The sequence below is a fragment of the Fukomys damarensis genome, unplaced genomic scaffold, assembly GCF_012274545.1.
Source record: "Fukomys damarensis isolate Sample0158 unplaced genomic scaffold, DMR_v1.0_HiC HiC_scaffold_17, whole genome shotgun sequence".
Taxonomy (NCBI): Eukaryota; Metazoa; Chordata; class Mammalia; order Rodentia; family Bathyergidae; genus Fukomys; species Fukomys damarensis.
The window spans coordinates 54,327,286-54,344,500 of record NW_022900929.1 but is presented as its reverse complement, the minus strand read 5'-3'; the positions used below and the strand labels follow the sequence as shown (position 1 = coordinate 54,344,500).

At 34.4% G+C, this 17,215-nt stretch overlaps 1 protein-coding gene across 4 annotated transcripts in view; it reads left to right on the top strand.

Moving 5' to 3' along the window:
* Heatr5a (HEAT repeat containing 5A) overlaps positions 1-17,215 on the top strand; it is a 152,455-nt gene that overhangs the window by 104,678 nt on the left and 30,562 nt on the right. For 3 of the 4 annotated variants that reach the window (XM_033765122.1, XM_033765120.1, XM_033765121.1), the window contains exons 17-23: positions 2,946-3,051; positions 3,557-3,747; positions 4,184-4,340; positions 6,523-6,712; positions 7,853-8,022; positions 12,938-13,076; positions 16,108-16,287. In XM_033765122.1, the coding sequence (XP_033621013.1) occupies positions 2,946-3,051; positions 3,557-3,747; positions 4,184-4,340; positions 6,523-6,712; positions 7,853-8,022; positions 12,938-13,076; positions 16,108-16,287 (1,133 nt within the window). Of the gene's footprint in view, positions 1-2,945; positions 3,052-3,556; positions 3,748-4,183; positions 4,341-6,522; positions 6,713-7,852; positions 8,023-10,627; positions 10,655-12,937; positions 13,077-16,107; positions 16,288-17,215 lie in introns of all 4 variants that reach the window. The other variant, XM_033765119.1, reaches the window with a different exon arrangement.

Below are 17,215 nucleotides of genomic sequence, written 5' to 3'. Positions count from 1 at the left end.
ATCATAATTGGGACCTTGTGCTTGCAAGGCAGGCAGCAGCACCACTGAGCTAACTGACCCATGGTTATGCATCTTTAATCTCATCATAAGAAATTTAAACCTCTGTACTATAATGACATGAAAAATGATTTATAAAAGCTGTACAAATAGCTAATTCAACATTCAGTCCAGTCATTCCACCCTAGACCAAAATAATATGTGATACTGTGATAATTGGAAAATTCCTCTCACCAGTGGGATAATAAATTGTAATAAATTATATTATGTATAGTATACATTATATTAAATTATTATTATAATAAATTATAGAAGGTATGTATAGTGAATTACAGGTTCACGAAAGGTATTAAAAATAAATTGCACCCCTGTAATCCCAGTGCTCGGGAGGCTGAGGCAGGAGGATCACTTGTGAGTTTGAGACCAGCCTGGGCCACATAATGAGTTCCAGGTCAGTCTCAACTACATAGTGAGACCCTGTCTCAATCAATCAATCAATCAATCAATCAATCAATAAATAAATAAATAAATAAATAAAATGAGATGTATTAAATTTTAGAGACAATATTAAATGAGAAAATCAAGGTTTAAATTATGTATAGTATGATCCCAAATACGTTTTTAAAGTACAGTTGAGGTTAAAGGGTTGTGCTGCTTCTCCTTAACTATAGATGACATAAGTTGGTGTTATGTTTAAAATAAAGCAGTGAATTTGGAATTAAGAAATCCTGGTATTAAAACAAATAGTTGGCCAACAAAACTTACATAGAGATGCTTTATTGGGCAATAGACTTGAGAGTTCCTCATAATGAACTTTTGATAATTCTGGATAAATGTTTTTTGCAGGGTGAGAATTGAGGCTTTTTTTTTTTTAAGAAGGAAAATCATCTGTTTTAAATACTAGTAAAAAGATATGATAGACGCCTGCCTCACAAGTGCAAGGACCTGAGTTCAATCCCTGGAACAAAAAAAAAAAAAAAGCTATGATAGAGTTCCAACACTTCCTAGGTTTGCTTAGGACACAAAAACAAAGCGATGTTTATATATGCTACCTTGTAAGAAGGCTAAATTTGGTACTGGTAAGCATCATGTGTTACACATAAATTTTCATGTAGTTACATTTACATTGAATAAATTTGTGGGTATAATTTGAGATTTTAGCTTCTCAGTTGTTGGTCAACATTCAGACTCTAACAAATACCTGAGATAATCAGCTTATAAAGAGGAAAGGCATATCTTGGCTCACAGTTGTAAAGGTTTCAGTCCATGATTACTGGCACATAGCTTTGGACCTATGGTGGCATATTATGACAGGAGTGCATGGCAGAATAAAAGCAAACATCTCATGGTCAGGAAGTCAAAGAGAAGGGAAGAAGAAGAGACCAAGGACCCCTAATCTCCTTCAGCGGCACATATCTAGTTACCAGGGGACCTCTTACAAGGCCTTACTTTCTCCAAGCTGGAAACTAAGTGTTTACCATATGGATCTTTGGGGAATACTTATCTCAATCATAGCACTAATTTTTTAGTTGGTTTTTGTTTGTTTGTTTGTTTGCTTGTTTGTTTGCTTGCTTGCTTTTTGAGACATGGTCTCACTATGTAGTTGAGTCTGACCTGGAACTCACTATGTACAACAGGTTGGTCTTGAACTCACAGTGATCCTTCTGCCTCAGCCTCCCAAGTGCTAAGATTATAGGCATGCACCACCATAGCACTAATTTTTGAAATGGACATTCTTACCCTTAGAGTCTATATAGTAGAGCCTCAGGCATTGTGGCATACACAAACCTGTAATCACAACTCGAGGTGGCTGGAGGGTCAAGAGTTCAGGAGTAAATTTAAAGCCACTCTGCACTACATTAGTGAGGCACTGTCTCAAAACAAACAAGGCCAGGAATTTAGCTCAGTGGCACCACACCTGCCTCGCAAGGAAAGGTCCTGAGTTCAATCCCTGGGGTACCCCCCAAAAATAAATAAATAGCAAAAAACACAATTCTACAGTAATATGTTTATTTTCCAATACTAGAGATTATTTGTAAAAAGCTACATCCTCAGCATTTTTTTTTTTTTTAAGATGAGATCTGGCTCAATAGCTAAGTTGTCCAGGGAAGCCTCTCGGCCTCTCACAATGCTAGGATTATAGGTATACACCAATACACTTGGTCTCTGCAGTATTTTAAAGAATTTAGCATATAAGGTTTAAATAATGTTAAGCACCAAAATGTTCCTGTTTTAGAAATCATAGATAATCCAAGGTTAATGACATTAGCCATAATACCCATGCTACGTGCCCCACTTCCCTGTTGGATTAATATTTGCTAAGTGGCTTGATTATAGTTTGATCAATGTTGTACCCACATTGTGACTTTGCTGTGTAAATTATACCTGACAAAGGTCCTCGGTAGCAACCCACTCAGGACCCCTCTTGTCTTTTGGGAGCTATCTCTCAAGAAACCTTTCCTGCTCTTAGGTGAGTGGGTGAATGGATCGATGGATGGATGGATAGATAGACAGACAGACAGATAGGTAGAGTTGAGGACCATTCTGCTTTTAAGAGTCCCTTGTGTCCAGGTTTCAGAGGAAAAAAAGCTATTGGAAGTTAGTTACACAATGCAGGTAATTTCTGCATATTTTTTGTTTAGCAAATGGTTACTGAAATACCTTATTTTGCCCAGGTAAAATCTTTAAGTGATGCATTTGTAATTAATTTTCACAAAATAATACTTTTTTCCCTATTATCAGAATGGCCAGTAATTAAAATATTTATGTTTGTTATATATGTTTTCTTTTCATAAAGTATTGAGTTCAACCATAATTTGTCTCATTTTAGTAGTTCAACAAAATAATGCCACAAAGCAAATTAGCAGTAGATTCTTAACTGCCCTTTGACTTATTTTATCTTTTAAATCTTGTCACTTGCATTCAAATCTTATTCTTTCTCATTTTAGGCTTTTTATATTGGACCAGCTTACAAACAGTATAAAGCACACAAAAGGAGCTCGTCAGCAAATAGTTCAGTTACATGTAGTTTCTTCTATTTCTAATTTTTTAAAGGTAATTCTCTTTTATAAAAAAATTAAAATTCTGTTTGTTTTCTTAAACATGGCTAACATAGGTTTGGGGGTTGATGTTTTTAAAGAGTTTTTCTGCATTTTTACCTCTTGATGAAAATGTTTCAGGATTTGTGATTCTCGTTTTACTTTTCTCCACATGAAAGTAGACCAAGAATTGATGAACCATATCCAATTTGCTGTTACATTTATGACTTAACTGTTTCTAAGTAAAATACAGTAAGCTTCATTGATCCTTCATTTTATAGACTATTAATGTTCTTCTGAACGCTTTTATGCTACCGTAATTGATTGCTGTATCATTTGCCTGAAGATAAAATTCTAAAGTGCTTTGTTGGGGGGGGATCAAATTCTGTTTATATGCTTAATGTACATTTTGTATTCTGAATTTTTAAAAATATGCACATACTCGGTTAACCAGAATATACATTCTAAGCTAAGAGAATTTGTTACACAAGTAAGTTTGGATTGTTCTTTATGTACTTCAGTACATGGCTGGCTCCAAGGGAAGTTTAGGTTCAGAAGAAATGAGAAGACTTGCCCTAACATTAGTGATGGGAGCCCTAGAAAGTCATAACCCCCTTTTGAGATGTGCAGCTGCAGAGGCATGGGCTAGACTAGCCCAAGTGGTTGATGATGGAGCTTTTACTGCTGGATTAGCTCAAGTTAGCTTTGACAAGTAAGTGAATTTCTTATTTTAATTCTCATGATCTTCATGTCAAAACTAGATATAGTTTGCTGGTTTGTTAGAACTAGTTAGAACTTCATTCTAAGGTTAAGGGGGGAAAATTGCCAAAGTTGGTGGTGTATGCTTGTAATCCCAGTTATTTAGGAGGCTAAGGTAGAAAGATTGCAAGTTCAAGGCCAGTTTATACAATTTAGGACAGCTACAAGTTTATGGCCAATGTATACAATTTAGAGAGACTGTCTAAAAATAAAATTTTGAGGGCCGGGGATTTAACTCAGTGGTGCCTTGCCTGCCACAAGCACAAGGTCCTGAGTTTGATCCCCAGTATAAAAAAAAAGGCTTTGCCTAAGTGACAATGTAGATGCATTAGTTTTTGCTTTGTTTTGTTTTCAGTGCTTGTCATTTATTTTTGTTTTGTAATTACCAGATTGAAATCAGCAAGAGACGTGGTTACCAGAACAGGGCACTCATTGGCATTAGGATCCCTACATAGATATTTAGGAGGAGTAAATTCTCAACACTTAAACTCTTGCATTGGGATCCTTTTTACTTTATCTCAGGACAGCACTTCTCCAGATGTGCAGGTGAGTGCCTTATGTGATATCTTCCTTGAGGCTCATGCTTTTTATAGATTATGCAGATTGTTTTTACTTTTGAATAATATTTCCCCCAAAGTAAATATCAAAACAGTTGTTAACTTCGGTGAATTTTAAAATTCAAATCTATCTTCTCATACTTAGTGTCTAAGGTCAAGTTCAGTATCTTTTTCTGAAAATGAATCACCTTTCCATCATAATAATAGCTCCTGTTATTTTGGAGAGTTGAAGAGATAACAATCATTACATGATATTCCTCTAAATATTTAACATAATTATCAAGATTATTTTACATATATAGTTCCTTAGATGGAAACAAAACAGGCTTATAGAATATAATAAGTAACTTAAGTCATAACTGAAAAGCTAATCATAGAATCTGGTCATGATAAACCCACATTCTTTGCCACCATACCATATTATTGTATATATATTATCCATTTCAATAAAATATCACAGGAGCTGGGTATGATGGTGGTCGCTTATAATCTTATCACTGTGGAGGCTGAGGCAGAAGGATACCCAGAAGTTTAAGGCCAGACTGAACTACACAGTGAGACCCTTTCTCGAAAAACCTAAAATTGGGCTGGGGATTTAGCTCAGTGGTTCTGCCATCTGCCTCAAAAGCGCAAGGACCTGAGTTCAATCCCTGGTACAAAAAAACAAACAAGCCGGGCGTGGTGGCACATGCCTGTAATCGCAGCACTCTGGAGGCTGAGGCAGAATGATTGCTGTGAGTTCGAGACCAGCCTGGCCACATAGTGAGTTCCAGGTCAGTTTCAACTCCATAGTGAGACCCTGTCTCAAAAAGCAAAAAACAAAAAATGTATAAAATAAAATACTGCAATATTATCCATGGTCTTTAAAACTGTTATTCTCTTGATATCATAATAAATTGGAATGCGTTTCATTCCTCCTGTTCTTTTATTTCCTTATCTTACCTCTTCTTTAGTTTCACATGTTATCTGATAACTGTAATAGCCTCCTAACAGGTAATGTTATTTCTAGATTCTTTTCTTTCCACCCTTTTCTAGAGATGAGCTCTGAGTTGTTGTTTAAAAAAACTTTCATTTTGCAACTCCCCTACTGAAAATCTGGGTAAACTGCTTTTTGCTTCTTTAGTCAACTTCTCATTCCAGTCCCAGAAACCACCTGTTAGTCCCCCAAGTGCTGGCGTCTACAGATGATCTTTCCACTTTTCCTTCTACCCATGTCATTCTCATAATTGCACTTAAGTTGTTTACTTTTACTCCTTTCCCTTTCTTACCTGATAATCCAAAATTTTTAGTATTTTAAGCATTGAATTTAACCTTCATCTCATCAGACTTCAATATTTCTAATCAACAATTAGTTTTCCTTCTCTGAATTACCACATTATTAATTGTGTCCTCCATATTGTCTAGTACCTTATTGAATCTACCTAAAATTCAGTTTCAATGAATTTTTGGTTCATGTAAACCAGAGTGCATACTAATATATGCAAATGATAGTGCACCTGTCATAAGTGTAATACATATGAATACAGTGTATTAACTGGGTACACTGTGTAATGAGCGCCTAGTTCCCAAAACAGTGTATTATCAGTACCACAGTCATTCTTCTCATGCTATTTTCTTGTTAACTATATGACCCATCAAGAAGAATGACCATCTTCATTTACAATAGCATAAATTATTTTTGCCTTCTTTTATACTTTACAAAATGAAATTATTCAGTATGTTCTTATTTAGGTCTGGCTTTCTTCATTCAACCTTATGTTCAGAGGATTGGTCCATATCACATGTAGTTGTAGATTTTGTTGAATCTTTTTGAAAATTTGAATTTATACTTTTTCTGTTGATTAAACAATAAGCAGTTTTCATTAAAGCATATTTGATTCAGACTGTTATCTGAAGTGCCAAACATTGTCTTAGAATTATAATGCTGTTATAAGGCTTACTTATATCATTCTAAATTTGATGATTGTCTCTTGAGTTGGTTTATAATAGATATTTAAAGAAAAGAATTTTCTCAAACTCTTAAGAGTCTCTATTTCTCTTTTCAGGTTAGTAGAAGAATATACATACTTTACTTGCCGTTACTTTATCACTTTCTTCAACAAAGAACAAGTGAATGTCTTTTATGTTTCTAAATGCTAATGTAACAGGTTTGTTTTTCTTTGTCTTCACAGACCTGGGCCCTACATTCTCTGTCGCTGCTAATTGATTCTGCTGGCCCACTCTTTCATGTACACATGGAATCTACCCTTTCTCTAATTATAATGTTGCTATTAAATGTGCCTCCTACTCATGCTGAAGTTCACCAAAGTCTTGGGCGCTGTTTGAATGCCCTTATTACCACATTAGGTCCAGAACTACAAGGTATGTGTAGGCTGCTTTTGTGAAGGCTGCTTTTGTGATGTTTTACATAAAAAATGTACACATGGGCCGGGGATTTATCTCAGTGGTGTCACCACCTGCCTCACAAGTGCAGGGATCCGAGTTTGATCCCCAATACCCCCCCCAAAAAAAAAATGTACACAAAATAATGAATTTGGTTCTTAGTCTGCTTGGCACATGATTGATGCTCAGGATGTTTTGTTAAATGGATGCGTAAATATCATTCAGCTTTATTTCTTTCACCGTATTTAGAAAGGTAAGATATGTCCTAAAGATGCTTCCCTGTTTGTAATCCCATCTATTTGGAAAGCTAAGGCAAAATGAGCCCAAGTTCCAGGCCAGCTAGCCTGGGCAACTTAGCAAGATGCTGTTCAAAATAAAAAAATTTTTAAAAGTACTGCAGATGGCAACTCAGTAGTAGAATACTTGCCTAGCCTACACAAGGCTCTAGGTTCAATCCCCAGTACTACCACCACCAACAAAAAAAAAGAAGAAACTCTAAAGAATTACAGACTTGAAGTAGAGCAGCTTAAAAAGCTCTGATCCCCTTTTAAGAAATAAATGTCTAAAAACTCATACTCTGATCTGTTCAAATTACATAGTGCATGATTATAATACATGAAAGTAACTCAGCTGATATAAGCAAGGCTAAATTTATTGGCAATTTCTAATTCCACTTTTCATGAAAATTTATTAAAATCTATAATCTTATAGGTTGTTCTTTGCTTAATGATTTTTGCTGTAATAAACTTCTCAATTAAAAATAAGGAAGTCTAGGGCCAGGGATTTACCTCAGTGGCACCGTGCCTGCCTTGCAAGTGCAAGGGCTTGTGTTCAATCCCTGGTACAAAAAAAAAAAAAAAAAAGAATAAGGAAATTAAATATTTGTGACCTAGATTATCTTTTGCTGTTTGGGAGTAGGGGGAATTGAACCCATGACCTTGCACATGCTCTGCCACTGAGATACACTTCTAGCCCCTGTTCCCATTTCTGTAGCAGAAAGTTTGTTTCACATGGATCCTTAAATTTAAAGCTGCAAATAAACTTTCAACTTGATAATATATGTTCAAAGAGTAATGATATTATAGATCAATTATTAGAAATTTTTGGCTTTTACTTTAGTTAACAGTACTTCAGTTTCTACCTTGAGGACTTCCTGTCTGTTGGGTTGTGCCATTATGCAAGATAATCCATACTGCCTTGTTCAAGCACAGGCTATCTCTTGCCTTCAGCAACTTCATATGTTTGCTCCACGACATGTCAACTTGTCTAGCCTGGTTAGCTGCCTCTGTGTGAGTATAAAATTATAAATGAGTTCTCAGTTTCTTTTATTTGAAATTTAGATTTACTCGTTTAATTGCTTTTTTAGTCTTTGTATAAAATTATATGTTATATACCTATTTTCTTTTGTTCTTTTTTGGAAGTGGAGAAGCAGCTTTCATATAGTCACCACTTAAATCATATAAATTCCCCCTCCAATAGTTTTTTGAAATATTTATTAAGCAGTAAACATATACTGGGTGTTTACATTGACCCAGGCAGTGTTTAAATGCTGTAGGACATGCAGATATTTATGGTGATCTCCTATCTGTTTTTCTTCTTCTTTTCTAAATTATTATGTACAAAGTTCTCTCCATCTCAGAGAAATACTTTTCTTTAATATTTTAGCAATATATGCATCGGTGTCTGTATTCTAATAATGTATCCAACAAATGTAGAAAGATAAAGGCATCCAATTCAAAAATTCTAGTGAAATGATTTGTAAGCATCATTAGTTTTTAAATTTTCCTTGAGCATAAACAGTTTCTGTCTGTACTTGCTGCAAGCATTTAGCTGCATTTAGGATTATAACCTGACACCATTGCTTTTCCATTTTTCTGCCTGTGCAGCATTCACAGCAAACTCTGATTAATTACACGGCAGTTGTGAAGCATTAGACAGTCCTTTCATTTTCAAGATTGAGCAAAATTAATGCAGAATTTTAGAGACTGAAAGAACCTCACAATTTGAAAATCTGTCACATAGATTATCCCTGTTTTTGTAAAATGATGTTTGCATCACTAAAAAGTCTCAATAAAAAGAATATCTAAGGACCACAAAGCAAATGACTTGCTCAAGGGACCATATCTAGGTAATTAGTGGTAACTAATTCTTAATCTCTTTGTTTTTTTACTTCTCATTCAGTCATCACTTCATTATTTTATACTGCTTTTATAGATTTTATGACTAGATCATATCTCTCCTCTGTCAGCCCCTAGCTGTGTGCCTGTAGGGAAGCACTGTAACCTTCCAGCTTCACCTCCTTCATTTGTTGAACATGAGGATTATATAAGGTGTTGCATATCCCAAACATTTAATTAGCACTCAGTAGTGGTAATCGTTTTTATTGTGTTGACATATTTTTTAAGCATACATGGTGTTAATTGTTGATACTGATAGTCATATAAAACTTGAAAAAGAAAATGTGACTGACTTCTAGCAGAGAATTCTGTTTATTTTTTAGATTAGGTCAATTATGTATTAGGGGAAATAGCACTTAGAGGGAAAGAGTTTTACCTTTTCACTTATGCACTTTAACCTAGTAATATTACTTTTTATATTTAAAGAATCATTGCCAAAACCAATTGTTGAAAAAATTTCCACTCCTTTGTAATTTGATCTTTTAGTCTCCATCTAAAATTGATACTGCTATTTTTCTTCATGAATGGCCTTTAAAATTTTCATTAATGGCCTTTAAAATTTCTAATAAATACTGAATTCATTTATTAAAATTTACTGAGAAAAGAAAAATAAGATTAACAGTAATTCATGATGAATAAGATCTCATCAAACTCATTAACTTTTTTCCTTTCTCAGACAAAAAAGTACATATAAAATGATAGAGACATTATTAATATTTTTCTTTTAGCTATATTGAGCAGTTGAAGAAATTAGTAATCATTATGAATCTTACTTAACTCATAATATTAGGTATAAGTTTTTTTTTAAGTAGAAATCATGTTCAAAATAATCACTCAGGCCTGGTAGTAAACGTCTATAGTCTAAGGACTTGGAGGCTGAGACAGGAATATCACAAGTTCAAGCCCAGCCTGGACTATGTAGTGAATTCAAAGCCAGCCTGAGCTATGTAGCAAAGTCCTGTTGGGGGGGGGGAGGAAGAAATCACCCCACTGTATGTCTTAATATTTTAATTAGTAATTCTAAACTTAAGTATTCTCTGAAGTAAGGAAATTGCATTTCAGCATTAGGCAAGAATCATACTATAAAGATTTCCTTGTAACTGCATGCTATTATCTTGCATTCTGAACTTGGCCTTAGCTATACTAGCAATTCTGATTACTCTCTTTTAAAACTTGGCTTCCAAGACTAAACAAAAAAAATCTAGGGCCAGGGATGTAGCTAAGTGGCAAAGTACTTGCCTGGCAAGCGCAAGGGCCTGAGTTTGATCCCCAGTACCACAAAAAATAAAATAAAATAAAAGATCTATAATTAACTTGTGATGAGATAAACTAATTTTATCTCTTGCCAGACAACTGTTCTTGGGAGTACAGTCCAGATTGTTCCTCTCATAAACATGTCTGCTTGATCTGGTTCTGATCCTGAGGCTTAATCAGAAATTCCAAAGGAAGACCTGGTTACTCAAATGTATATCTTATAATTGTGTATTTTATATCTTTACATCTTGGAATTCTTGAGCTGACTGTTTTTAAGATCTTAGCTCAACTCTTACATTGGGAAAAAAGTATTTATGCCACATTCTTAAACTGGAGCTAAGCCAATTTGAATGATAACTTTATCAACATTTATATTTTAATGCTTAGCTGATTGTTGTCAAAGTCATCCTAGTACTTATCTTTTGGTTTTGTCATGACTGGTCTGTCATTTGTTTTTGTGCAGGAGATCTTGTTGGATAATTCTGTGTTGGTAGGTCCCTGACCCTTGATTCCTAACTTCTTTTGAGGTTTGCAGTGCTGTTTCTTTGTGTGTGTTTTTTTTTAATTATAGATATTCTTACTTTCCTTTGTATTTGTATGTTTAAGCTAACTATCGATGTAAATTCAGAATGTATAGCATGTTACATGGTGTTTATTAATTACCAATATAAACATATCCTGCCTAACCTCCCGCTGGAGCACTCACTTCTTGCACTGCATTTTGCATCATTTTGATTTAGTATATTCATTTCAAAAAGGACTTGTAGTTTAACAGTTTGATTTAATTTCTGCATTTTGCCTGCTTTGTTTGCCTTAATTTACTTTGTTCCTCTTCCCAATTTAAATGCTGCAGAATGACTTGTAAATATTAAGCCTCCTGTTCTGCTTTGTATGACAGCCTCCAACCTTTTTTTCTACCAGAGTAGACCTAAGCATGCTTTTTTAAAAGATTGTTTCATCAGCCTAAATAAATGCTGCACCTGCCTTGTATTATGTGCTTGTAAAGCTCCAGTTAAAATAGCTAGTAGATTCAGTAACTTTTTAAAAAAATTGTCTTGTAGAATGCTTTGTCATTGTTAAATACAGCAGTAAACAAGCATGAGTGAACTTAATCTTTTTATATTTTAACTTCTCTGTTATCCTTTGTGCTAGTTTCTAACAACAGAAGTTCCTAAACATGACTGGAATTACATTTGCATGAGACTACTGTGAATGGTATTTCTCTCTATCCACTTTTGAGTTAATTATATGGCTTGAGGAATAATAGAACATACTTAACAAAGCAGTCCTCACCCATATGTTTCAGTAATGATTCATTTACTAACTTTTTCCGGTTTTTTTGTCTTCTGATAAAATTTAGGATTCAGCTGTATTTACATGTGTTTCTTAAACATTGAAAACTAGCTGCTATCAAGTAGCCTTTTTTTTTCCACATAAGTTAGCAACTACTTCTGACAGCAAATTTACCTATTTTTCCCACATATCCCAAATCACCATCTAACACTAGCAAAACTATGCCATTATTTCTCAAATTTTGCTTTGAAAAAAATCACTCAAGATACACACTATCTGGACGTGGTGGTACACAGCTTTTTTTCCCAGCATTTGGGAGGCTGAAGAAAGGATCACTGGGAATTCAGGGCCACTGTATGCTACATAATGAGTTCAAGACCAGTCTAACCTAGGTAGCAAGACCCTGTCTCAATAAAATTAGAAGATGCACATTGGGCAAGTGGTGTCACTTGGTTGTAGAGCACATGCTTAGCATATGCAAGGCCCTAAGTTTGATTCCCCAGCACACTCCAAAAGTACATATTTATTGTTATAGAGTACATCAAACTGATCTTTACTCTGCTAGTTAGGACAAAATATATTTTTAATTTCTAGACCTTCCTTGTTTCACTTAAGAAATCACTGAGTAGGAGTTTATATCCAGAAACCTCAGGCTTAAAATTGATCATTTGAAGTATATCACCAAGCTTATCATTTGCCATAGGTAGCTAAAATTTACTGAAATTTACATTGTAACCCTGTGTGTCTATGTGTGTGTTTATATATGGAATTTCCTGTTTTGTAATGTTTCTAAAGAACATTTTTTGGTGGATATATTTTCTGAACAAAATTCTTCCTTTATTTGAAAATACATTTACTTTGTATGTTTTCTGAATAAAATTATCATAAATACTTTAATAACAACATTGATTGAGCATTATGATTTGCCAAGTTTTATGATGAGCCCTTTGCCTATTGTTTTAACTTTACAACAGCCCTCTGAGGTGGGACAGTGTTACAGATAAGGAAACTAAGGCACAGAGAGGTTAGATAATTTGCTCCAGGTGCAGAGCTATTAATTGGTGGATCTAGGATTCAAACTCAGAGATTTTGACTCCTGGGCATCTGATTTGACCAATATGCTATATTGTTAAATTTGTTTGCTCTGTAAAGAATTGTAAAACAAAATTGCATGAGCACAAATATATAAATCCTTTTTATTGTGTTTCTTTTGTCAAAACTTTTACTAAAATTTTCTGTCTTCTAACATTGTCGGGAGGCTTTTGCTTGGATTATGAATAGCACATAACTTAGCATCTGTATTTTTCCTTAAACTAGTTTCAAGTTATATAATCATATACTAGAATACTTTTAAGAAATTTCTATGTATTTAATGAATGGGGCTGGACAAAATCAGAAGAAAGTTTTTATGAATACCTGTTGGACTTGGTAAATGCCACTAAGAGTTTTAGCTCTGTCATTCTCACATGGTATTTTTCAGGTGAATCTTTGTAGTCCCTATTTGTTACTAAGAAGAGCAGTTCTGGCTTGTTTACGACAGCTTGTACAGAGAGAAGCAGCTGAAGTTTCAGAACATGCTGTTATGCTTGCTAAGGATGGCAGAGAAGATTTTACTCCAGGTAATTCTTTCTTAATCAACATTAGTTTCGTTCCAGTGACTGTTTAATCTTAAATTTTGTATATACCCATATATAGTTTTTTAAAACAAAATTTAAACTTAATATATATTTAAAACTACTTCAAGAAATTTCCAGCAAATATTTCATTAAGTAATTTTACTGATTTATTGGCAGTGGTTCTCAAACTGAGGTCTCCAAACCAGTAACATCCTCACCAGGGAACTTTTAGAAATGCAGATTATTGGGCTCCATCTCAGACCTGCTGAGCCAGAAATCTGGGAGTCCAGCCCAGCAATCTGTGTGTGCAATTATATTCCTACCATCACTATGTTAGTACTAAAGTTGAAAGCCAGTATTAGTTTACAAGATTTATTCACACTAATCAATTAAAATTGTATTTAGCCCTGAGGTAATTTATTACATATGATTCTCTTCCCTTGAATTCTCATTTTACTAAACTTTATTATAGGTGAATCTTACAATAGTTTAATTGATTTTTATTCCCCCTTTCAACATTTTAGACCTGATTTAAAAGATTTCTTGCCAGGGATTTAGCTCAGTGGTTCCGCTGCCTGCCTCGCAAGCACAAGGACCCGAGTTCAATCCCCAGTACCAAGAAAAAGATTCTTAACCTGTAAAGTTTAAGTATATATCTTTCATTTTTTAACTATGATATGAATAATACAAACTTGCATATAAATTCAAAGAAACTATTAGACTACAGAAATACTAACAATAATATCTTAAATTTATATGTGTGTCATTTCCAAAGTACTGTGTGTGTGTGTGTGTGTGTGTGTGTGTGTGTGTGTGTGTGTGTGTGTGGTTTTTTCAGATAGAGTTTTGCTGTGTGATTTAGGCTGGCCTCAACTCCTGGTGATCTTCCTGCTTCAGCCTCCCAAGTGCTGGGATTATAGGCATGTACCCTCACACCTGGTCACTTTAATACTTTTAGAAAGTCACAGGCTTCACAATTCTTTCCAACATCTTAAAGCTTTCAGATCCATAATGTGCTTTACTGTCAATAGTTTATGCTCTTCAAATAAGTTTCATTATTATGTTAAAACATGTGCTGGCTTGGGTTAATCAGCATGATTGGACTGATATAATAATCATCACACTGGTTACAGAACTCATTTTCAAATTATTCTGTGATTGCTGGCCTTAAAGTTTTTAATCTTCTAACATTGTCAGATATTTTCTCTTAAAAGGACCTCCAGTGTATATTCACCACTGAAATTATCTGTGTCTGTTGGCTTTAGACTTTGTGTAAACATGCTGTCACATATTCCTAGAAATACATAGTGAATTGGCTATTGAGTAAAACTATATAGTAACTCATTTTTTATTTTGAACAGGGTCTCACTGAGTTGCCCAACTTGTGATCCTCCTGCCTCAGCCTCTGCAGTCCTGGGATTATCCCAACGTGTATTATGACACACAGACACAAACTTTGGTTGAGTCATTTCAAAGCAGGCTACAGACCTGACAGTTCACCCCTATATGCCTCAGTTTACCTTTCCCAAGAAGAACCTTCTCTGTAGGCACACATCTAAGAAAAACAGCTGATTTAGTAGCACCATAGAATTTACAATCCTCGGATTTCCCAAGTTATCCCAAAAATATCCTTTTTGGCTCTTGCCCTGCCCAAATTTCAGTCTAGTCATTATTCACACAGTACACTAATTATTACATCCTTATAGACTGCTAATATGATCCTTTCACTTCCTTATGATTTCTAAAAGATCCACTCTTGGGCTGGGGATTTAGCTCAGAGGTGCCTCTGCCTGTCTTGTGAGTGCAAGGGCCTGAACTCCATCCCCAGTTCCTAAATAAATAATCAATCTACTCTTAATCTAACATAATCTGTAGAATCCATGAATGCTAGATGATTTAAATCTTTAATATGATACTCATTTGGTTGAGTTTGTTTGCATTTTCAGAATTAAAATGATACTAATCAAGTCTTGTATTTCTCCTTTAAGATGCTTTATTGCTTTGCAGTGAGAATACTGTATAGTGCTTTATGTTAATTTAATAATACACAGTAATTTCATTGTAGTAATTAAATACTGTTCTCCTTAAAATGGTTGTTTTCTGTTTGGCCTATACCCTCATGTTAAAAAGTTTAGAAGCTTCATACCAGAATGGAGAAAGTTATTATGTTTAGTGACTTGAAGTTAACTTGAGAAGACACTAAATAATACCAAGAAACAGTGGATAAAATTTAAATGTACCATATTAAACATTAATTGGATAGTATTTATTTAAAAAGGCATATTAATGATTCTCAATAAAGACTTATTCAATAATAATGTTATAAATGATGAGTGTGGAAGGAATTCTTTCCAGGTTCTTTGTGTCCTGAACAAATTGGACAAAACACACAGGAAAGCTAGCTTGGTGTGTGGGGGAAATTCCAGGTATAGTGGTGCACACATAAATCCCACCATGTAGGAGGCTGAGGTAGGAGGATTGCTAGGAGTTTGAGGCCAGACTGGACTTGAACTACATGTTAAATTCAAGGTCAGCAAAACTACATAGCAAGACCCTGTCTCAAAAAACTAAGAAAGAAAAGAAGTCAAGGATGTACATTTGTTGAAGGTAGAACACCAGGCCAGTGAAAAGACTCACAACTGCCACAAGGAAAGGATAAAGGAAAAGGGTTCTTTTGTATCCGCAATTCCTCTTTGGTTTCTCCCTCATGCAAATAAGACATTAGGATGGTTGTCCTATCAAAAACTCACTTAGGGGGCCAGGGATTTAGCTCTGGGGTTCTGCTGCCTGCCTCACAAGCTCAGGGTCCTGAGTTTGATCCCCAGTACTGGGGAAAAAAATTAGCTGTACATGATCAAAGATAATCCCAAAGTTCAGTTGAACTTAAATTGACCTCGGTAGATTGAGATACAATATTTAGGATAGTTCTTTACAATGTATTTATATGTAACATTTAATAACTACTGAATGTGTGCGCCTCTTGTGGCAGTATTGTTTTCTGTATTACTTAGATCATGGGTTTTCTTGTTGTCAGATGCTAACATCAGAGAAGTGGGCCTTGAAGGAGCATTATTGATCTTACTAGATAAAGAGACAGATCAGAGGTTATGTCATGATATCAAAGAGACTTTAAATTATATGCTTACATCTATGGCAGTGGAGAAACTCTCCCTTTGGTTAAAGCTTTGCAAAGATGTACTTTCTGCATCAGCTGGTAAGTACTGCGGATCAACAGTTTAGTAATACAGTAAAAATCATATACAGAATTGTTTGCCAGTGACAATCCATCAGTCTTATCTGACTCTTTGAATTGTAATTGTCTGATCCTTGCTTTTTTCAAATGAAGATTTTTTTACATCTAGTGTAAGTCTAACACTGAAGGTTGCTTTTCCATATTGTGATTGTCTTAAATAACTTTTCTGTGTCAAAATTAACAGTAGAGCTACTATTTCTGCTCTAAAGGTCTGACCTAATTTATAATGGCCCTATAATTGTTTTTCACACATATAAATATTTAAAGGATTGCCATGAATCAACATAATAGAAAACTTAGCAAAAGTGACATTTTGAGACAACTAATTTTTCCACATTTTGTAGTATTAATTTTTGTAGTGTTCATTTCAAATACAGTGTTAGAAAGTAATGTATCCCTAATGTCTTTGCTAATACAACATAATTGTAAAATGTGTATTTGAGCTTTTAAAATATATATCTTTAAAGTAAGAGAAAATAAAATGAGAAGAATATAAAAGACGCTAATTGTGTTCCAGGAACTATATATATATTTTATGTTTTAATCCTTTAACCTAACCTATGAGTGAATAAGCTGAGTTAGTCCATTTTACAGAGAAAAAAAAAGACTGGCAGAGATAAGTAATATATCTTAAGACACAAATTCAATTTTAAGCCTTTATAACTTTTAAACCCATGAATTTTCCATTGCTTTATATTTCATTAGCTCCCAATTTAGTTATACAAGCTTTATAATTTAATGTAGCTCTCATCTCTGAATTATGTACAAAGGAAAAAGCTATAATAAAATTTCTGCAGTTTTTTATTCTGTCTGCCTTGATTTTTATTGGTTCTGATCTTTTCTAGTGATCTATACCTGCTCTTTGAACCATAGGCTCTATGTTTTTTCT